General features: G+C 39.9%; 1 protein-coding gene across 1 annotated transcript in view; it reads left to right on the forward strand.

The window, feature by feature from the left end:
• The window catches only part of LOC130100351 (polyamine-modulated factor 1-binding protein 1), a 239,432-nt gene that overhangs the window by 215,753 nt on the left and 122 nt on the right, over positions 1-23,557 (forward strand). The window contains exons 18-29 of the mRNA XM_056265779.1: positions 33-155; positions 1,360-1,456; positions 1,977-2,122; positions 2,208-2,433; positions 5,091-5,280; positions 12,286-12,439; positions 16,791-16,946; positions 18,377-18,544; positions 18,623-18,790; positions 21,882-22,049; positions 22,122-22,294; positions 23,347-23,421. Coding sequence (XP_056121754.1) covers positions 33-155; positions 1,360-1,456; positions 1,977-2,122; positions 2,208-2,433; positions 5,091-5,280; positions 12,286-12,439; positions 16,791-16,946; positions 18,377-18,544; positions 18,623-18,790; positions 21,882-22,049; positions 22,122-22,294; positions 23,347-23,421 — 1,844 coding nt within the window. The remainder of the gene's footprint in view (positions 1-32; positions 156-1,359; positions 1,457-1,976; positions 2,123-2,207; positions 2,434-5,090; positions 5,281-12,285; positions 12,440-16,790; positions 16,947-18,376; positions 18,545-18,622; positions 18,791-21,881; positions 22,050-22,121; positions 22,295-23,346; positions 23,422-23,557) is intronic.

Consider the following 23,557-nt stretch of genomic DNA (forward strand, 5'->3'; position numbering starts at 1 on the left):
ACCGATTGTGTGTGTATGTGTGTGTCTTCTAGGCTGAAGAGCAAGAAGAGACGCTAGTGAAGACACAGGCTGATTTTTCCATCTACCGAGCCACTCACATCCACTCCGACTCAGACTACGAATCCCAGCTGTCCCGCGTTCAGGAACTAGAGCAGGTGAGTGAAGCAATGTCTTTGTAGTTGAGAAAAACGCCACATGCCACACTCACATCTGCATGGATCCATCACTGTAATCTCTGCCTGTTACAAAAATGGGCTTTAAATGGACCCACCTGCTCCCCGTGTCACACGTTACTGTATTCATTGACACTGTGCAACTCGGGGACTATTTATCAGTCATGAGCTGAGGCTTTGATTGGATCCGGAGAGGCTTCGTGCAAGTTCATGGGCACCTTTGTGACTAATTGTTTGTTATGTCAGCATGGCAGCCAGCCATCCAGCTTTAATGGAGTGTAGTGGAGCGATCCATCAGGCTGTCAGAGAGCTCGCACGTCAGCCCGAGTGTCAGCGGTTCGTCGCACTCTACGCAAACGGCGACGTGATTTAGTGCCCTCCTCGCGCCACTGCCCACCCGCTCCCCGTTCTCAGATTGATTACCCTCCGGTCCCGCTGACAGTGCCCGCCATCTTCTGGCAACCTTTTAGCAGAGTTTTATAGATGATTCCAGCACCTCGTTTGGCTATTTATACATCTGTAAGTGGCCATGAAATATAGATTTGTCTTGACACATGTTCGAGTTGGAGTGGCGAGTCCCAGCGCCTCGTAACACCTCGTTATTTTAATAGTGCCAAACGAAGGGCCCCCGACCTTGCCCGTGTTCGCAGATTATGCCTGTACTTTATTAGTTTCGCAATCAGATCTCGCTCAAACCTGTCCCGTTTGCACACAGCAGACGAGAGCATGGTATGTGTTACCCGCACCGTTGTGACACACCGCTTCAGCTGTCAGGTCGACGTTCACACACAACCTGGTTGCCAGGGTAATTAAGAGATGGTACGGCATCCCAGAGACTTAATTGAATGGTTAGCGTGTCACAAGCGCATGCCGCCGGATTGGAGGCGACACCTGTCAGAGACAAACCTTGTGTCGCAACCTCGGCAGGCGTATGTATACGTGCCACAGTGAGGATGCTAAATGAAGGCCAGGTTGGAGTGGAATGGAGTCGAAGAGGCGAGCGGAAGCAGCGGGCGTAGCGATAGCCTTAGGGATGGAGACAGCTTGGGGGATTCTTATCCACCTTAGGTTGGCCCCTCCAGTGCCCCGGGCATCAACACGACTCCCCCAAGGCACAGTCACAGAAGTTTGACAGCTGTGTGACGACTTGGCATGTTAGTGGAGGTGTGTATGTGTTTGTCCTTAGGCACTGTTCCAGTCGCTGGAGCGCTGCGGTCAGAGCGCCCAGGAGATGCGGGTCTGCCAGCTGGAGTTGGCGCGACACCGACAATACAGTCCGGCAGGTGAGTGAACTCGCTACTCAGTGGCTACGTTTACATGCAACCAAATAATCCATTAGTAAACGGATTGATGGGTCAATCGGACTGAAAAGCCTCCATGTAAACACCTTAATCAATCCGATTGAGCTCGAATCGCATGACATTTCGATCGGATTGAAACGGGTGGTTTATTCCTTTTCTAACACTTGATCGGATTGAAAACCGAAACTGAAAGGACTGCGCATGTGCAATGACGTTAAAATAGCGTCATGACGTATGACGCGCGGAACGAGCTGTTGAATAAAGTGTCATATTAGTGTCCCGTCATTCTAAAATTCTCCTTTCTCCCAGTGTCTGTAAGGTGGAACAGATTTTAAGCTTGAGACATATAAACGCGCACATCAACCCGATCACATGTTTAGCGTTCATGTAAACACTAACAATCGGAATGAATTCAGTCCGATTGAAACAAAAGTTGTGCATGTAAACGTAGCCACTTCCTCACTCGATTCTACCACAGATTCTGATCAGCTGTGTGTTGCAGAGATGCAGCGACTGCAGGAGCCGGTGAAGAAGCTCCAGGCGGATGCAGCGGACGAGGGCCGGAGACGAGCACAAGCTGATGCTCTGGAGCTGAAGGTAGCCAATCTGGAAGGAGAACTACAGGCAGCTCAAAGGCAGTGTGACCAGGTAAACAAGTACACACACACACTCACAGGTGCAGATCAGAAACGCTTTGCCTATGGCAGAATCTCACAGCCACTCTCTCTCTCAGGCTATCCAGAAGAGAGACGCCCTACTGAGACAGTCCGAGGCTGATCTTCTGCAAGCGCGGGAGAAGATCCGAAGCAGGGCGGCAGAGGCTCGAGGGCTGGAAGCTGATCTGCAGAGAGCCAAGAAAGAGAAAAGGCAGAGGGAGAAAGAGTGCGTCTCACTCAAAACGCAGCTGCTTCAGCTCAGAGAACAACTGAAGGAGGCTCACACCACTTGCAGAGAGACGGGTAACAGTGCAACACCTGTAGAGCTCACATGGTGGACTGCCATGATGTGAATAATTGTAAATATACGCTTTATTGATATCTTCGAAAGATTCTTACCTGAAACTTCAAATGCAGCAGCCCCGAAAAGGTTTTAAGCCGCCCTTAAAATTAATGTCATTGCTTTGCCAAGTGGCAATCATTTTAAAGAAAGGTAGCACATCTTTCATGCAAAACAGTTCACAAAAAAGTGATTGATATACTGTCCTGACACTTTCGTGTTGTCATACGCTACTGGATCGTGTTCATAGTTTATGTCATGAACTACACATGTGGTCACTCTACTAGGACACATCTACTAAAACCACCTTGGCACCAGTTGATTAATAATCATTAAAAAAATGGCTAAGAAAAGTCAGTTTGTTTGCAAGTGCCACTTGAAATGTTTTCATAATTAAGTGCAACTTAAAGGGATAGTAGGGCCTACTCAAAAAAAATGAAAGTTCTGTTATTAATTACTCGCGCTCACGTTGTTCCAAACCCATAAGATATTTTATCTGAGAGATTTCTGGCCCTTCCATTGAAAAAGTTCATAAAGACACAGTAAAAGTAATCCAAATGAATCGAGTGCTTTAATCCAAGTCTTATGAATAGACGCGATCGCTTTATATGACAAACAGATGCAAACATTAATACATACAAAATTGTAAACTATTGTAAACAGAAGCTCAGAAGTGCTTGCTTAACAACCATGAAAATTCATGCTGGTACAATTTGGTCATTTCAGCAGGACCAAAAGAGAAAAGCAAATGCATTTAAATCTGTGTGATAGTGCACTTGGGTTTGTCAGAGTATGTGTGTGCACCTGTTTGTGTTCTCCAGCAGTCTGAGTGTCCCGTCTGAAATTAATAAGACCATCAATTCAGAGCCTCCAGCCATCAGATACATAAACATTTTAACACACGCCACTGTGGGAATGATGCTTATTAGAAACAATCAACAATATATATCATTGTATACCCTGGAATGGTATATAAAAAAAGCAAACATGGACTTTGTGTATACACTGGTTTTGTGTATATACACACACAAACACACATAAATATGAATATAAATAAATATATATATATATATATATATATATATATATATATATATATATATATATATATATATATATATATATATACGGTGGTGGCCAAAATTATTAGAATGGTAAGATTTTTTAATGTTTTAAAAGAAGTCTCTTCTGCTCACCAAGGCTTCATTTATTTAATCCAAAATACAGCAAAAACAGTAATTTGTGAAATATTTTTACAATTTAAAATAACTGTTTTCTATTTGAATATATTTTAAAATGCAATTTATTTCTGTTTTGGTAAAGCTGAATTTTCAGCATTATTACTTCAGTCTTAAGTGTCCCACAATGCTTCAGAAATCATTCTAATATGATGATTTGATGCTCAAGAAACATTTATTATTAGTATCAATGTTGAAAACAGTAAAAAAAAAAAAAAAAAAAACAGGATTATTTGATGAAAAGAAAGTTCAAAAGAACAGCATCTGAAATAGAAAGATTTTGTAAAATTATCACTAGCATTCAAAAGTTTGGGGTCAGTAAGAGGTTTTCTTTTTTTTTCTTTTTTTTACTATTATTGATTCCTGAAAAAATGTATCATGGTTTCCACAAAAATATTAAACAACAAAAACTCTTTTCAACATTGATAATAATAAGAACCGTTATTAATAATTGAGCACCAATAATACGTGATAATAATTCAGCCGTAAATTAGCATATTATAGTTATTTCTAAAGGGTCATGTGACACTGCAAACTGGAGTAATGATGCTGAAAATTCTTTGCATCCCAGGAATACAAATTTTAAAAACATTAAAACAGAATACAGTTATTTCAAATAGTAATATTTCTCAATATTACTTTTAATGTGTTTACTGTATTTTTGATCAAATAAATGCAGCCTTAGCAGAAACATTTTTGTTATGCTGGTTGAAAGGCAATGATACGATGTCCTACCTGGCTATCAACGTATGTATTTCCATACCTCCGCGCACCTGCTCGCGCAGACATCACAGCAGCCATCTTTTACAAGTTATACCTGAACCAAAACAATGAGCTTATGCTGCGTTCATGCCATAATTCAGAAGGAAACCTGTGACGTTATACTCAGAGCGGTTTGTGACTTGAATTTATGCGTTTCAATGGCAACACTGTCAACGGCGAAATGAATCTGCAGCAGTCAGGTACTTTTTCAGTTGTTCAGTTCATGTTCATTATTATGGTAATGTTATGTGGTTTTAGACATAAGGTAATTTAACGCTGTGTCTCGTGATGCTTTTGTTTGCTCTGCTGAATGCCTTCATGTGTTTTGAAGGAGGCGTGGCTCTGAAGGGAGGGTGGGATCTTATGATTACAAAGCTAGCTCGCTATTGCTAGCCTCTCCAAAAACTGCCTACCCTACCTTAATGAGACTTTAAAAAAAACTAAAAAAATGTACCTACCCCAAACTTTTGAATAGTAGTGTATATACAGTGTGTGTGTGTGTGTATATATATATATATATATATATATATATATAAATTGTTTTACAAATCCAAAAATCGGACACTCTTGAAGTGAGGTCTTCACAGATATCATGGTTTATATGTGTGTGTGTGTTTTAGGCCAGGAGCTGACGCGGCAGCAGGAGATGGTCCAGATGCTGGAGGGAGGTCAACATCTGGCTCAGGAGCAGCTCTCCGAGCGTGTGGCCGAGGTGGTGCGGGCAGAGAAAGCCCAGAGGAGACTGCAGGCAGAGCTCAAGAGAATAACAGACAGTCTGGAAAACACCCAGCAGGAGCTGCAGGACTCACGGTAAGCTCCAAACCAGGAGGTCTGCTTGGTCCAGTTAGCCCCTGCTCGTAGATACCATAACTACACCCTTATATTGGGGGAAAAAACAGGTTGTTTATGACTCAAATCATTAGCCGCGTTTCCACTGCCGGGCCAGGGCCGAGCCGTGCTAGTGCGTGCCAGAGCCAGTCGCGTTTCCACTGTCACTTCCGGGGCTTACTCGGGGCCAACGGCCAGGATTTCTGGCCCGTCGAATACCTTGGGCCAAAGCGGGCCAGCTCGGGCTAGAGGCGTGGTCAAGGTAAAAGGCGGAGTTTATCGGTGTTATGGAACGTTATGATCTGAAGCAAGATGCACATTTCACTTTTTTATATCGCGCAAAATAATCGCTGCTCGAAATGGTGAATCGCCTGTACTGGTCTGTCGAAGATACCAAAGCTCTTCTGAGCATTTGGGCAGAAGAAAGGGTAAAACGTCAATTTGACGGCGTGTGAAGAAACGAAGACGTTATAAAATACATTGATGCTGAACTTTCTAAGCTAAGCATTCAGCGAGCAACGCTTCAAGTTCAGGAAAAAAAAAAGTTGCGGGCGCAGTATTGTACAAGGCGATTCAAACGCACAATGGACAAAGCGGAGCTCAGAGAAGGAACTTTCCAAATTCCATGGTTCGACTTGATGGACGGTGTGCTGGGTCACCGTCCCTCTGTTAGTGGCGACTCGCGAGACAATCTGGACACTATTGCAGGCTGGAGCCACGGCCGGTGAGTTAATATACATGCTATCTTCCTAACTTAAAAAAGAAATAAATTCATAATACCCGCTGAAATGGGTTGGGTTGTATGACGTTTGATTCAGAAAGGCGTGTTAGGGGCGGGGTTTAGGGCAGCGCTGCGGGGCTGCAAGCCCGGTGTTTGAGGCCCGAGGCCACTGGCTCGGCTCGCTGTTAGCCCTGGCCTGGCAGTGGAAACGCGGCTATTGTTTTAGAAATGCCTCAGTGTCCAGAATTGAACACCCGCGAGAAAAGATCAGCATGGCCTGTTTTTCAGTGTGCTCGAATGCGGTTTGAGTGATTATTTGGACTGCATAGTACAGCAGACAGCTTTCCAAACTCAGTTCCTCAGGATGACACTCTCATATCACACTCATATTAAGGCTGCTAGTGAAGCTATGAGCCGATTAATCCAAATTTCTCAGCTTTATACTGCCTTCAAGTCATGTCTAAATGATTGTATTTACCAGATGAGCGCACATGAACGCCACCACAATGCCAGTATTACCAGTGGGGAACTCTGGATTTTCTTTGAGCCCTGACTTTCCTAGTTTTGGAATATTGTAGGAATATTCCTGATCAAATACGCTAATCTTTATGGATGGCAGCTGTCAATTGCCACAGAAAATAATTTAGTAATTTAAAATTAATTTTAGAATTTTAAATTACATTTCCCATGAAGACTGAGAATAGAGTGCAACTGTCAGGTTCCAGAAGTAAATATCCCATTCATTTTCTCCATAGGGAAATTGATGAACCTTTAAAGACAGACCTATTGTGAGGTCTGAGGTTGATAATCAATGATAAATGCTTTCGTTGAAGCCATCAAGGTATATTATTTCAAGTTATTTTTTATATTGTCGAATAATAATTAAAATATTTGTATGCATAATGTTGTATTGTTCACCTTGAATCTGGCCGGTTTGGTTCATGGCTTATAACTCTTTAACAAAGACTTAAAAATGAATGGGAAAAATACTTCTGGAACGGCGGAACCAATGGATGAGCATTGTTGCACCCTGTGGAAATCATGATACAATTCAAATAAAAATCAATTGCACACCTTATACACATTATTCTGTCTCCATTTTGTGTTGCTTCTTTGCTCTGTCAGTAGATGAAAAAAGAAGGGAAGAAATCTGAAATTCTATCCGATCATGAAAAGACCAGGTGTAAATTCCCTCCGAAATGAACAAACCACTTGAGGAGGTTTGCAACGTATTCAAGATGCAACTATACAAGTGTAAATGCGTGTGGTTGAGGAAGCCACATATGTGAACGTTTGGCATCACATCCTGGAGCTCAAAACATTGTCATCTTCATTAAAAGTGGTGAATGCTAAATTCTCACACCAGTGTTGATGCCACTTGATGATTGAAATCAGCTGATGATAAAATGCAATGAATATCTGTTGCTTTTGGTGACATGAACACCATTGAATTTGTATAGTGACGAAGTGAAGATAGAATTTATATTAGTTTTGCAGAAACGCATTTAATGGGTAATGTGTAAATGGAACAGTTAACAGATAATAAGTGTAAATAGTTCCCATTGTGTTCCAAACGATATCACTTGCATTACATACACATTGTCATAATTACATAGTTATAGTTATGAACCCATAAGGCCTGGGACACACTAGATGATTTTCAAACCATGGGAGACCACAGACATAAGGACAGTTTCTACCGATTTTTAACATTATAAACAAACACACACACTAGACTAGATGATTCGGCCACAAACCTGCCGATTATAGTAATGATTTCACCGTGGCAATTCCACAGACACGAGTGCTGCTTCCCAATTCGCCTACTTATACTATGCCCTAAAGTATGTACTGTTTTTGTAAAGAAAAAGTACATACTTTTGAGTGTGTAGCAGAAGAGTAGGACATACTGTACTACTTCGTCATAATAGCGTCTTTAACAGACCACTCTGTCGCTTGGTTACGTGCATCCTGTCACCGTTTAAACTGCCCTGTCAATCATCTTGTCACAGTTCAAATTCTCCACATTCAATTTAATTACATATTCTATCGTTTCTGAGAGAAATGTAGTAGCATCATGTGATCTGCCAGTCATGGGTCTTTCTTGCGGAGAACTCTCCTTATGTTTGCAATTTGCATATTGATGCATTTAAAAGTTAATGATCAAACGTACCTTTACAAGAGTTAACAATGCTGTTACCGATAAATTTGAATGTGGACAACATTGAATAAATGTCTTTTCATCAGGTTATATACTGATTATTAATCACTCAAACCCCTTTAATCTAAACCTCTCTCCTTAGCCGTCGGACTCGCACATCCGCCATGTTTGTAGTTTTTTAACACTTTTATTAGTAGTGTTTGTAGTTCTAATTGAATCCTCATCCAAAGCGCAACGGGTTGTGGCCAATATTAGCCATTTGAATAAGCAGCCCGATCAAGAGTTGTAAATACCGTATCACGTTTGATATTTAAGATTTTGGAGACTCCAGCTCGATCAGGAGCAGTAAAATAATCATAATGACACCACACAATTGAGGATTTTATCAAGCCTCAAATTCGGTGCAACGCACCCCCGATCGTTCGCAATTCGGGCTTAAAATCTTCAAGTGTGTGCAGCATAAATATAAGCTTCCCAAGAGGACTTGCATGCAGAATCAGTTGGACATGGACATGGGATTGAGACTCAAACCGTGTTCCCAATGAGCAGCTCTTACGTATGTGCACAGTCCACTGCGCCACTGTCTCTGACACTAACCGAGTTTTATTAAGCGAAGCTGCAATTCTCAGGACGGTTCAGAGTGTGTTTTAGTCTTCATGACCCTTGACGTGCCGCTTTTACCTCCCGCGCTGCCCTCCTTTGAGAAAGTGTGGCGCAGCTGGCGCTCAATGGAGGAATCACGTGGGTCTGGATCCGTGTGTGAAATCAGATGTTTAACTGGCTGGAAGAGGACGAGCAAGCGCATCTTAACTAGCACCTTGCCAAAGGTCTCTTGTTCAGTCAGCCATCCGCTGGTGCGCAGCACAACTTCCCGTCTGCCAATACACATTACAGAGGATTTAGTAATTAAGTGGTAAGTTGAGGACTAAATTGGGTGTTTGCGGGCCACAGATCTACCCCGAGGTCCCTGCAGCCATGCAGATAGGGGATTCTAATTGCTAGGGATATTGATCATTCCCGGCGAGGGCGTGCTGGGGGATTTCGCGAGCGATCGATTAGCTGTTACCGTGGCCGCTTCGCCAATGGCAGAGAAAGAGGTAAGAGAGCCACGTGGGTCTTTTGCAGGATCTCCCCACGCTCTTCACCTCCTGAAAAAGTGACACATCACCTAGTCAACCGCTCGCTTCGGCGCCCAGACACCCTCTGTAGGACCGCCCTTCACTTGTTTGGGTTTCATCTGAAGGTTGAGGAAGTTCGGGTTGGTCAACACCTCTCATTTCCGCTGCGATAAGCTTTTCTCTTTTGGGAGTGATTTGAGACGCTGTGGTGGGTCTGATTTGTTGTAGTAGGGTGTGATTTGTTGATCCATGCTGAAACGGTGCATGAGCTCATCGTCGCCCTGCTCTCGTAATTAGTCTCGGCCCCGCTCATTAAATATTCACGCTTGCCTACTCTAATTAAATCGAACCTCTCTCTCCTGCTTATCATTCCTACATGTTATCATGCCTCAATTAAGATGCGTTCTGGTCTGTTTCACTGACTAGTCAAGGTGAAGATGTTTTGCTGTGGACTGAAGTGTCCCATTCTCTCATGCCCATACACAATCTTTTCTGTAAATGAAGATTCCGCACTCCATGCCCTGCTAAAAAAAGACCAGCTTAAACTAAACTTGGCCTCAGACAGCCCTAAGTTCGTTCAATAATCATCTGATGCATATTGCACATGAGAATGGTTGGCTGTTAATCAACCCCTTGTGAAAAGGACAATTGTATACTTTTTAAAAAGAGAAATTATTATTGAAATAACATACTACTAAAAGAATATACTTAAGTGTGAACTGAATGTAATGTTTTCGGACACTTAAATGCATCCTAATTTCAATTAAATAAAAATGCATTACTGTTTTGACCCACTTAAGTAGGACTATGAAATATGGTTAAATTTTACTGCTGCATGTACTGGCATATATATATATATATATATATGATAAACTAAAATATTTTACAGTCCTTGTATGTTGCATGTAGTTTCTATAGTAATAACAATAGTTTATGCAGAATTATATACATCTAACCCTAAACCAAACCTTAACCCATAGTAAGTACATGTAGTTAATTCGTATTACTCAGTGCTTAAATGTATAATTGCACTGTAACAAGGACACCTTAAAATAAAGTGTAACCATCATTTCCACTGAAATTGGTATGCTGTATTTAAATATATTTGCAATTACGCATTTGTAATGATGGAATTGCAATTTAGCACATTTAAAACATGTTAACCTTAAATGTTTTATCAAATAACTCACTACAGTTAAAATTATTATCAAATATTTGTGCTTTAGTATGTTATTCAACATAACAAGATAAGTGTTGTACTATAAGTATGCCAAAGGATCATTAAAACAATGATTTACTTTTGCAAAGTGAACTTTTTAAAAGTTTACATAAATGTGTTTAAAAACAGTCATGAAAGAAACTTAATTTATTTATATTATTTTCAAGTACAGTTTTTTTTTTTTAATTTAAAGTACACTACAAGTGCACATTCTATACAATTATGTGTACTTCTTTATAACGAGGGTCTTTTGTAGTAAAGGCACAATAGTCCTATAGAGATATTCTATTACATTTACACATCTGGCAGTCACTCTTATCCAAAGAAGCTTACGCTGTATATTATCTGTTCACACATTATCTGAGAGCCATGCTCTACTGTTTGAGCTACAGGAACAAAAAAGGAAACAAATGCAACAAGCGTTTTTGAGGAAGAACTAATCACTGGATTTGTAAATCTTTACAAGTAGCATCTAATTTACTTGCAAAGGTTTTTGTTGGTAGCAAGTTAATTGGATATCCACAAGCAAAACTGTACTTTCTGTATCTGTAAAATAATGACTTACTAACTAATGAATTCGAAATTATGATTACAGTGTCAAACATTTGCACTTTTTTGCAGTTATTAGTTGTTGTGTAATTATTTGATTACTTTTTTATTGCGGTATAAACTATTTTAGATTTATCTGCCACTAAAAACAATATAAACTGTGACTGATTCTTGGCCAGAATATGATTGAAAGTGTACCAGATTTATACTAGCTGCAAGAGACTAAGCTTAAAGGCTTAGTTCACCCAAAATAAAATATTATGTCATCTACTCACTCTGATGCCGTTTCAAACCCATAAGACTTTTGTTCAATTTTAAACCCAAACCCTTTAAAGGAGAATAAATTCCAGTCTGGTTTATGCTGGTTTGGTAAGATCCTTCTTCCTTTTGGTCTTCCCTTGTGACCTAGGCCCTTGTTTACACCTGATATTAAGATGCGTTTTGATCAATCGGATCACAAGTAGACGAGGGAGACGCATTCCCTTTACACCTGGAGTTTTAATCCATCTCTTTGCCACTTTCAACCACTTCTGTCCTGATTTCTTCAAGGCGAGGGTCTATGGGTGGGTAAATGTTGTTGTTGTTTTTTTCAGATCTTTCTATCTAATGGACAAAATAAGCTTGTGCAATTCACATATGAACACGATCAGAGACGACGGAAAAACATACAGAGAGCATCGGCTTTCGTTTCTGCTCTGATAGACACAAGACCAGCCGGACGCTGTGAGTGTGTGTTAGAAATCAAGAATGGTGAGAGAACATTGTGCTTGGTACGTTTTTTTTTGTCTTCAAACTAAAAGTGGGTCTTCAGCCGACAAAGTTTAAATCCCGTCTGGCTAGAGCGCTTCCCATAATGTGTTCGCATTAGGTCAGTAGGCGGAGAGTTCGAATGCTTTTGACCACTTGAGCGTTTACACCACGAAAGTAATCCGGTCGAATGTGTTTTCGACTACCTCTGGAAGTGGTTGAAAGTGGACGACAAGCTCAACCGTTTTAAACCGTTTCAAACCCCGTTTACACCTGTATTTAGCGACGTCCACTTGTGATCCGATCGACCAAAACGTATCGTAAAACCAGGTGTAAACAGGGCCATACATGAAAAACACCATACACTGGTGACCAGCAGGATGGTGTGGTGATTTCACCTTTATAGTGCTCTCATGTCAGGACTGATGGAGAAGGGAGTTTGGTGAAATAAGACTTGTGTGCTTCTCTACAGGAGGCTGGTAGAGCGCTTGAGAGCAGAGGCCAGCAGCAGCAGATCGGATGTGCTCAGCGCTCAACATGAAGCCGGGAGACTCCAGCAGGAGAAACAGCAGATCCTGGATGAGCTGGACATCAGCAGAGAGACTCTCTCAGCCCTGCAGACTAAGGTGAGAGCCATTTCACACTCGTCCCACACTGATTCGGGGCTTTGAACGGCAGGATTATGAAGCAAAAGTGCTTCACAAAGCCATCTGTAAGGTCATGATCTCCTGTATTGATCTGTATTGATTACTGTGTGCCTGAGGAACGGCGCAAGCTTGCATGTGTGTATATGGTGGATGCATTGTCATGTGTGTATGTGGCTTTGTGGAAGAGCACAAGCTTCACGTGTTCGTGTAAAACCTGATGATCGTGATATCCAGCATGATTTGAGGATAATCCTTTTTGTGCTTCAAGAACATCTGACCGTCAGTTCATATGGTCAGTGTCACACATTTGCTGAATATTAAATATTTCTTCTTTATTTTATATCATATTTTTTCTTTGTTTTAAATCCATTGAATTCTAAAACTTTATTTCTTAGGTTTAAATTAGACTTAATTAGTCTTAATTTTCATTGTGGCCTCTGTATAATGGTGTGAACACGGTAAACATTTTCGGGAAAAAATGTCAACCAAATCGTTTTGTTTTCAACTGAAAATTAATTTTAGCATCCCCAAAGTTATGATTTAATTTAAATGTTGCAAACGTGTACAAATCATGAGGAAATATGATTTGATTGCTTCTCTCGGTGCTGAAGAGATGTTAGTCTGAAGCAAAGCTATTCACTCTAGTTGTAAATTTACTTTTCTATATTTAGAAACTTTCATAGATCTGATGTAAAAGTCTCTTGCTCAGTAACAGTTTCAAATTAATCTCCCTAATCCCAGTTTAATATCTGTCATGCAGGAGTATATCTCTAATTTAGCCAGCCATCTGAGTGAATATGTCAGCCGTGGAGCTCACAGTTTATCTGTGATGCTCTGCACTATCATGAGGATTCAAATATGCCTTGATCTTTTGAAAATAAAAGTGTTTAATGCCGTAGCGTAGCCACAATGGGGCCTGTGGGGGGGGGGACTAGGCCCCCTCATTTAGATGTCCGGTCCCCCATATTTTCTGGTTGTTTAAAAAAAAAAAAAGTGAAATTGTTACTATAATACATTGATTAATCATTGATCATAAAATGCAATGGCTGTTTTCAAACTGGTATTATTTTTGTCACTTATGCTGTCTCCTTTTGCGCATGAGAGTTCATTAATTAACACATGACGATGGAAGGTGCACAAATTCCAATATCCCGCTTTTTCAGTAAATCACGAAAAGCCTGCTTCACCTTTCCAGGACGATATCAATACTGATTAATGCGTGCAGTAGCTGCGTGTTTGACTGGTGTTCTGGTTTTTATTTTTTCAAAAGTCAAGCTGAGGGTGCCATGTGAACACTGGTGTTTCATTTGAAGAAGCATAACAACACATTTTCCTTAAACGTCTGCATAGGAAAATTGAAGATGGTCACTGTTTCTCTTCCCTAATGGAAGTTTTGAACACTTGATGTCTTTCCAAACATGAGTAGACTGTAAAAGATAATAAGTTATTGCGTTTAAAGACATTCGCAACAAGAAGCCATAGGCAGTGTGATCATTATCTTTTACATTCAACTCATGTTTGGGTACGTACATACTGCCTGGCCAAAAAAAAAGTTACTGTTCGGATTTAAATAGGCAAATGCTTAAGATATACAGTCAATGCAAATGACTGTATATCATCTGGCATGGAAAGAAAGCTTGGGAGAATATAGGACTGAAATTGTATCGAGAAGGTCTGCTCATTTCTCTCAGATTATTGCAAGTAATCAAGATAACCCAAGAAAATTGTTTAATTCTATCAATAATTTTCTAAACAGAAATAACATTTCCAACGTCCCTCCTTCTGTTCAACTTTGTAACAAGTTTCTTGTGTTTTTTGGTAATAAGATCGAGGGGATACGAGATCAGATTACTACTACTAATACAACTGTTACCCCAAAATTAAGCAACATGGAATTTTCTGGTGTTTGTCTTTCAGAATTCTCCATGTTAGATTCTCAATCCCTGTGTAATGTGGTTTTAAAAATGAAGGCTGCCACTACAAGTGTTGATCCCATACCAGCTGGGTTGTTTCAGTCATGCTTTTCTTCTTTGTGTCCGGCTGTATTGAGTATTATAAATGACTCTCTGCTGTCTGGTGTTATGCCATCTGCACTTTGCTGCTGTAACCCCTGTTCAAAAAACAAATAGCCGGGACTTTGAGAATCTGGCAAATTTTCCGTCCCATTTCTAGTCTCCCTTTTATTGCTAAAATCTTAGAACGTATTGTTGCTTCACAATTGCTTTCTCATTTGTCTGCAAATAATCTCTTCGAGTCTGTTCAATCTGGCTTTCGTAAAATGCATAGCACTGAGACAGCATTAGTCAAAGTTACAAATGACTTATTGATGGCTTCCGATGCTGGATGCTTATCAATACTGATTCTGCTTGATCTCAGTGCCGCTTTTGACAGTATTGATCATAGCACCTTACTCTCACGCTTAGAGTCTGTCTTTGGTGTGTCTGACTCTGCTTTGAGCTGGTTTAAGTCTTATTTCTCAGATCGCAAACAATTCGTTGTGTTAGGTGGCTGCAGATCTGAGGTTACCATGATAAAATGTGGTGTTCCTCAGGGTTCAATTTTGGGTCCCTTACTTTTCACTCTTTATATTTTTCCTCTGGGCCAACTCTTGAGGTCTTTAGGTCTTGATTTTCATTTTTATGCGGACGACACCCAGATATATGTTCACTCAAAATCTGATGTAAATGTGGCTGTATCACATCTCTCTAACTGTATCACAGTTATTAAAAATTGGATGTCTGCAAATTTTTTAAGTTTAAATGGTGACAAGACCGAAGTGATGCTTATTGGTTCGCCTCACCAGTTATGCAGAGTGCAACCTGAAGTGTTACATGTGGATGGCTCTGTAATCCAGTTCCAATCTAAATTAAAAAACTTGGGAGTAATTTTCGATTCTAATTTAACTTTTGATCTTCACGTACGTAATACTGTTAAAGTTTCTTTTTTTCATCTTAGAAATATATCCAGATTACGGCCCATGCTGTCTTTTCCTGTAGCTGAAAAATTAATTAATACTCTGGTTTTTTCAAGAATTGATTACTGCAATGCCTTGTTAGCAGGAGCATCAAAATCTATTTTGAATAAACTTCAGTGGGTACAAAACTCTGCCGCACGTATTCTGACTAGAACAAGACAAAGGGATCATATAACACCTATTTTAGAGACCTTGCATTGGTTACCTGTTAAATTTCGTGTTGATTTTAAAATTCTTATGTTGACGTACAAGGCATTGAATGGACTCGCTCCGCAATATCTCGCCGAGCTTTTAATGCCTACATTCCGACACGTAATCTTCGCTCCGCCGATGCTGGTCTCTTAGTCGTTCCGGTAACGAACCGAAAAACAATGGGTGATAGGGCGTTCTCTTCAGTTATGGAACTCCTTGCCTTCCGAAATAAGATTTGCACCATCTTTGAAAAGGTTTAAATCATCCCTTAAAACGTATTATTTTACGGAAGCATTTGGATAAAGGTGATATTGGTGGTTGTTAATGAGATGTATCTTATGGGTTTCTCTATGTCTTGATATTTATTTTTAAATTTGTTTTTAGGTTTGCAATTTTGTGCGAAATACTTGTTTGTATTTTGCGACCATTTAAAAAAAAAAAAAATTATGTGTTTTCTTATTTCCGCTTATGTAAAGCGCTCTGAGAATTAACTTTAAAAGCGCTATACAAAATAAAGTTATTATTATTATTAAGAGTCCATGAGTGGATCATTATTCTAGTGACTATTATGTTTCTAGCATGTTATATGAGTGTAGATTTTCATTTCTTAAAAAACCCAGACCTTAAATTCATTGAAAGTCTTCGGGGTGTGCTGGAGGAGGCTTTAAAGAGTTCTGGACTCTTGCATTGTCAATACAAGATCTTGACCAAAAATGGATGCACCTCTTGATGAAAATAACATCTCGACATTTACTTGTCAAATTAAATTAATCAAAATTGAAAACTCTTGTACTTTCCGAAATCCTTGGATTTCTGATGTCAGCAAGAAAGAATGAATTACATTAATACATTTACACATCAACAATGCCTGGTCATTGTTCAGAAACTTTTCCCACCAAGCAATAAGAAAGCAGAATATATGCTATTATTTTTAAAAATGGGAACAACAAATAATACTCGAACAAAAAAAATCCTTATAATGTACTTCACATTGAAAAGTTCTGAAAAATATGATTTTTCCCCCCTCACAAAACGCAACATTTGTTCACAATGGCAATAAACAGTGATATTATAACAAATTAAAGGTAAACCATTTCAGATATAGATGAAGAATATCATAAAAAAATGTGCTTGTCAGCTGGCCTTCTCTATGTGTTTGTGTAGCTGTGTGAACAGGAGAAGCTTCTAAACACACACCAGGATCTGCAGCTCTTCACACACAGACTTCAGGAGGAAGGACTGAACTGCCAGACTCAGCTTCAACTGTGCAGGAGACAACTGGAGACCAGAGATGACCAGGAGCAAAAACACCACCAACAGGTATTATGGGAACGTCACATATTAAAGGGATACTTCAGGATTTAGCATTAAGCTTTGTATTAGTAGAAAACCTGTAGTATTTTCAAATTACAGCGCTTTCCACCCTCATATCCCCCTGAGACGAGAGATTTATGTATTTTTTGTCTGGAAAAAATCCTCCGATGACGCAAAAATCGTCATTTTGCATCATCGGAGTATTTTTTGGCCAGAGGCTAAAGACTACAGTCAGTAGAAGGATCTGTCCCGCATGTTCTCAACCCGCCCATAGAGGGTGTGATCTCACTCACAGAATACACACATAGTGTCAGCCATCTTTTTTGGAAGCTAAGCTAGCAGGCTCTTGTTCTGTGGAGAAAGCTGAGTAGTAGGGGTTACCATCCCCTTTTTCCGTCGAGATCGTACAAAATGTCCTGGATTCAGCTTTTGCTTTCTGCTGTCGCCATTCATTGTTTACATGCACACCTTTTGTTTCAATCTAACTGAATTCATTCCGATTGGTGAATCTGAATGAGGTGTTTACATGAACGCTAAACAAGTGATCGGTTGATGTGCGTTTTAACATTGCTAAGAATTCCCGCTCCTCCGTGAGAGATACGAGACCGGTGCGTCTCACAGGTGTCGCTCATCGGTAATCACGCCACCGGCCTCGCGCCGTTCGCACTGTTCTCCCGCGGCCCTAGCCTCGTCCTGCTCGCCACAGTAAACATGATGAATGGCGACTGTAGAACGCAAAAGCCGAATCCTGGACATTTTGGGCGATCTCGAAACACATCTTCAGGCAGACTCATCGCGGAGACTCACTAGTAGCCTAGACTTGTTGTTTAACACTGCGCTCTGTTACCGGTAGGCGTGGCCTCCTAGGGTAGCGAAGCAAGTGCATTCTGGGAGTTGTTGTCTTTCATCCACATAAGCCAAAAATACATTTTCTGGCTTTTCTCAGTCTAGAAAGCTCCAAATTCAAAAATAATTTCACATTTCTTCTACATAAATGACCCATTTTAAATACACATTCATCTTTCCAGAGGTGAAGTATCCCTTTAATATGCTAGTCCAAACTGCTGCTGACATGATTTCTAACCCTTCCGAAGCTGATACAAACTGGTGGTTGATCATTGGACTATGAGTTAGTAGGGTCAAAGTTGGCCATACTGATTAACCTGGGAAAAGGAATTTTTGAATTCCTCTGTGATATTTTATGATGACCTACACTAATGATAAAAGTTTGGGGTTTGCAGGATTTCTTAATGTTTTTAAAAATAATCTCTTCTGAATCTCTTGATGAGTCGGATTTATGAACTTTGATGAAAATTTGAAATGATAAATGTCTTTACTGTCACTTTTGATTTATTGAATGCATCCTTGCTGTATAAAAATTCGTACTGACCCCAGACTTTTGAACGGTAGTGTGTGATATGTGCTCTTTGGCTCAGATGAGCAGTCTGCAGGCTACAGTGTCCAGACTGAAGCTTGATCTGGAGCAGGAGCGGGAGAGGTGGCGTCAGGCGGTACGAGAGGCAGCCAAGGCCGATCAGAGAGGCAGAGAGCTGAGACTGGAGCTCAGCACAGCACAGGCCACTCATAAAGAGTACATGGAGCTGGTACGATCTCTTCCACTGCCACAGACAACGTGATCGCTCCTAACACACAAATATCAACATGCGTTCTGCGTGTTGTAGCTGGCGGAGTACAGTGGAGAGGTGGCGTCCCAGAGGAGTGAGCAGGCCCGTCTGCAGCAGTGCCTGATCCAGCTGACGGAGGAGAAGAAGGCTCAGGACGAGCGAGTCACACAAATGAGTGCAGATCTACAGAGACTGCACAGTGAGAGCAGGAGCTCTGAGGAGGAGGTAAGATATTGGGATACACTTCTTTTTTTTTTTTTTTTTTTTTAAAGCAATTTACATTGCATTCAATAATACATTTGTATTATTAGTTCATGCATTCCCTGGGAATCGACGCCATTATCTCCCGAGTATTGCTATACTTTCTTATCCACATGAACAGCAGCCACTCGTGCCATTACTGATGTTTTTTTGCAGCTTTGTATAGTAGATGTATATGTATGGTCTTAATTTAATTAGAAATGGAATTTGCAAAAATGCCGTTCCAAAACCCTATAAGACTTTATTCATTTTCATCTTCTAAACACAGATTTCTGTCCCTCAATTGAAGACCTACGCAAAATTTTCATTAAGACATAAAATCATTTAAAAGAGTCGAATCCAACACTTCAGAAGAGCCGCGATTTCTTTATAAGATGAACAGATTTAATTAAGAATTTTATTCACATATAAAAACACACATTCATAGAGCACATCACAAACGGTCATCATCATATAAAGTGATATTATCTCTTTGCAAGATTTGGATGAAACTGCTAATTTCATATGGATTTGTTTTACGGGCGAATCCATAGCCCATACGAAGTTTTGTTTATACAAAGAATACAAAGGAGGGAGAGAAACCTCTCAGGTCTAAATTTTGGTTTCGAAAATGAACAAGTCTTCTGGGTTTGGAATGACATGAAGTGAGTAAATGATGTCAAAATTTTTGGGTGAACTATCCTATTAAGTAACTCCTAAACTTATAGGGAAATGGTTGGCTAATAATAATGTTTTGAAATCCCCAAACCTAATCCTAAAATCTGATCCGTTGATGAGAATGTTGTTCCAGAACCAATGAGTATGGAGTTCTCTGACTTTGTCAAACCCCTCTGTGACACTTCATCCTGAAGTGCCTGAAATGTGTGCAAAACCGCAGTGCTCCTGCAGACAGTAGAGTTATTTAAACCACTCACTCTCATTCTTTAAGTGCTGTCAGTGTTGTAGGGGAACTCTAATTGGTTTTGGATAACCATCCTCATCATTTTATGGTCAGCAAACTCTGCGGGATAACAATAAAACTGAAAAATAAAAAATTAAGTGTCTGCACACTGTCCAGGCCCTAATGTATACATGCGCACACAAACATACACACACCGCGCCACCGGTCGGACTGCAGAAATAATGATTATGCGCGTGTTGTGCATCGGTTGTCTGTTTTCAGCTCTGGCTTTTAAAAATAATTGCTGTTGGTTCTGCAGCCGTATCAGAGGAAGGCCAGTAATGATTCTCGCCAGTCGTGTGGAACGCAGCATGCGGGGAAGCGGGGCGAGACAGACGCCAGAATAAAGGCGGCTATCATTTCTGTGTGTGTGTTTGTCTGCCTGGCACATAATTATGGTTGCATAAGCGTGTGTGTGTGTGTGTGTGTGTTGGTAGAGGTGCTATAATTACAGTGAGGTGTGTGTGTTTGCAAATATTCTCCAGCCCCTGTTTATAAATCAGGTGTGAATTGAAGAAACTGATGAGTCGAGAATCTCATTTGAGTGTGTGTGTGTGGGATCACAGAGGGATTAGAGTTGGATATAAAGCTGCACAGGTGACTACATCATAACCCACTTACACACACACACACACACATATACTCGCACAGCATTTTAATTGTCTTTCTCCTTTTCTTTACCGCCTTTTATTAGCTCTCGTCTGCAGTGTGTGCGCTCTGGGTAAAGGTCACTGCGCTCCACCATCTTGCACACTGACAGCGTTACTGGCCATGAAACTAGCCTGCCTTTTAATTTAAGCTGAATTCTCATATGCTGAAAACCTGAGATCTCATATGAGGTAAAATTGTGTGAGCTGCTATAGATTTGCCACATCATAAGAGTGTAATAGTGATTTGTTGAGGGATAGAGATTTTAACGCAGCTGAAGATTGTCGACGCTTATATATATTGTGTTCTTTGCCTGCAGAGGAATATTATCAACATATTATATACCCCAAATGTGCCTGCGTGTGTGTGTCTGTGGCCTGGTAAACCCTGTTATGGGGATACAATTTCCCCACAAAGATGGTAATATCTGAAATCCTTGTCCTTGTGGGAACATTTTCTAAACCCTTGAGGAAAACAGCTTTTTAAAAATGTGAAAATGCAGAATATTTTCTGTGATGGGTTAGTGTTAGGGGACAGAATATACAGTTTGTGCAGTATAAAAACCATTATGTCTATGGAAAGTCCCCATGAAACGTGAAAACACAATGTGTGTGTGTGTGTGTGCATACACAACTGGTCAAAAGTTGTTGTTTTTTATGTTTTTAAAGGTCTCTTATGCTCACAAAGGCTGCATTTATTTGATAAAAAAAAAACAGTAAAAAAAGGACATTGAATTATTATTACTATTTACTTAGTTGCTATTAAAGCTGTTTTCATTGTAGTGTATTTTAAAATCTTAATTATTCCAAATTTATATATAGAGAGAGATTATATATATATACTGCTACAGTATATTATAGCAATGTTTATTTGATCAAAAATACAGTAAAATTTTATTTATATGTATTATTTAGTAATATTGTGAAATATCATTGCAATTTAAAATAACTGTCTTGTATCTGAATATATTTTCAAATGTAATGTATTCGTGTGATGTGATGGAAAGCTGAATTTTCAGCATCATTACTCCAGTCTTCAGTGTCACATGATCCTTCAGAAATCATTCTAATATGCTGATGTGCTGCTCAAGAAACAGTTATTATTATTGTTCAAAACAATTGTGCTGCTTAATATTTTTGTGGAAATCGTGTATATCGATGTATAGAATGTTCGAAAGAACAACATTTATTTGAAATAGAAATATTTTGTAACATTGTGAATGTCTCTATTGTCACTTCTGATGAATTGAATGCATCCTTGATGAATAAAAGTGTTAATTTCTTTCAAAAAACAAAACCAAAGCAGTGTTTTGAAACTAACACAGAGCCACGCTGTGAGACAACAAATAAACGGCTAATGTGTAGTCATATTCCCCACTTATATATATACATTATATTTGAGATTTTAACATCAGCAAAACTTTACCTTTAATTATGTCCTAGTTTCTCTCTCCGTCTGTCCCGTCAGGCTCGTGCGAGTGAGGGCCGACTGGCGGAGCTGCACACACAGCTGTCCCGCTCTCAGCAGTGGACACAGGAGCTCATGAGCGTCCTGCGGGACAGAGAGGAGGAGGTGCTGCTGCTGAAGATGGAGACGGCCGCTCTCAGAGAGAACTACACTGATAAAGTAGCTCAGGTCAGCCACAGTATCCTAACACCATTCATATCATTCTGCTGTGTTTGTGTTCATTCATCTCTTCATGCGCAGGTTGAGGCTTTGCACTCACAGATGGACAGTGTTGATCAGAAGTATAACGCAGCTGTGTGTGAAGTGGATGTTTTGCGGCAGTGCTTAGGAGACGCACGGAGTGACAGCTCTCGACTTCACAGGGAAAGTCAACTAGTCGTGACCAATGTGAACCAATGGGTAAAGGAGCAAAAGTAAGACATGCAATCATTCAGTACCACGATATTGCCATCTGGTTTACCACAGCACTTCACAAGTCTAAAAAGCTAAACACACAGCTGTCTGGAATACTTGAGTCTGATTGGTTGACTACTCTACAATTATTCCACAAGCAAATATTGTAGCATAATGACCACTAAAGTATACAATTAATAATCCCAAGCAGTGTCATTATTGTTAACTAAAACTATTAAGAGTTATTTTCGGTAATTGAAATTGAGCTGATATACAACTTATTTCTTTTAATTGTTAAGAATAAATATATATATATAAACAATTGTGATGCTTAATTTTTTTGTGGACATCGTACTACATTTTTTTCAGGATTCTTTGATGAATAGAAAGTTCAAAAGAACAGCATTTATTTCAAATATAAATATTTCATAACATTGTGAATGTCTTACTGTTTCTTTTGATCAATTTAATGCATATATGCCTCAACAAAATTTGATGAAGCTGTACTAAAACTACAACTAAAAATACGAGAAATATTAAAAATGAATAAAAATAACAAATACACATTATTTACAACTTTGAAACTCAGTTTTTACAGTGTATCTAATTTAATGTCTCAAGTATCCCTCCACCTTCTCATATTACTAAATAATTTTAACTCAATTCAATATTTCATGTCCATTTGTGAATTCATATTTTGTAAATATTATGTAGTTTGTAAGGAACCGTGTAATTGACGGCAAATTGTACAGTCAATATTGTAAAATAAACTCCATCATACCTCCCCCTTTTGGTGTTTGTTTTGCAATAATGACCTAGCTGTGTGTTTTCCCTTACGTAACATCAAATCTGGCTTCTTACTGCATAACGTGTCACAGATTGTATCACATGTTACAGTGTTGGAACCAGTATATAAATTTACGGAGTATAGAAAGTGTCTGTGGCGCATCAGAACTTTAGCATCCAGTGTTATAATGGCTGTATCATTATCATTCAGCATCATGGTTGATTGTGACTGCAGCTCACAGCTTCCTCACTGCAGCCCATTATCTGTGCCCCTGCTCCTCTCCAGGCACACTAATGAGAAACTGGCACTCAAGATCAAAGACCAGAGCAGGAAGATCATCCACCTGACAGCCGAGAGAGAGTAAGCCCCGCTCACCCTGTCCAACGCTCCTCTCAGCTCCCAGTGTGTACAAACATGGAGTTCAGCTCCAAGTAGCAGGGAAATGTGCATGCAAACATATGGAGAAATGGGTGCGCTTGTGTGAAATGGGATTTGG

The sequence above is a fragment of the Rhinichthys klamathensis genome, unplaced genomic scaffold, assembly GCF_029890125.1.
Source record: "Rhinichthys klamathensis goyatoka isolate OS25496 unplaced genomic scaffold, OSU_Roscu_1.1 h1tg000240l_1, whole genome shotgun sequence".
In the NCBI taxonomy this organism is placed as follows: domain Eukaryota; kingdom Metazoa; phylum Chordata; class Actinopteri; order Cypriniformes; family Leuciscidae; genus Rhinichthys; species Rhinichthys klamathensis.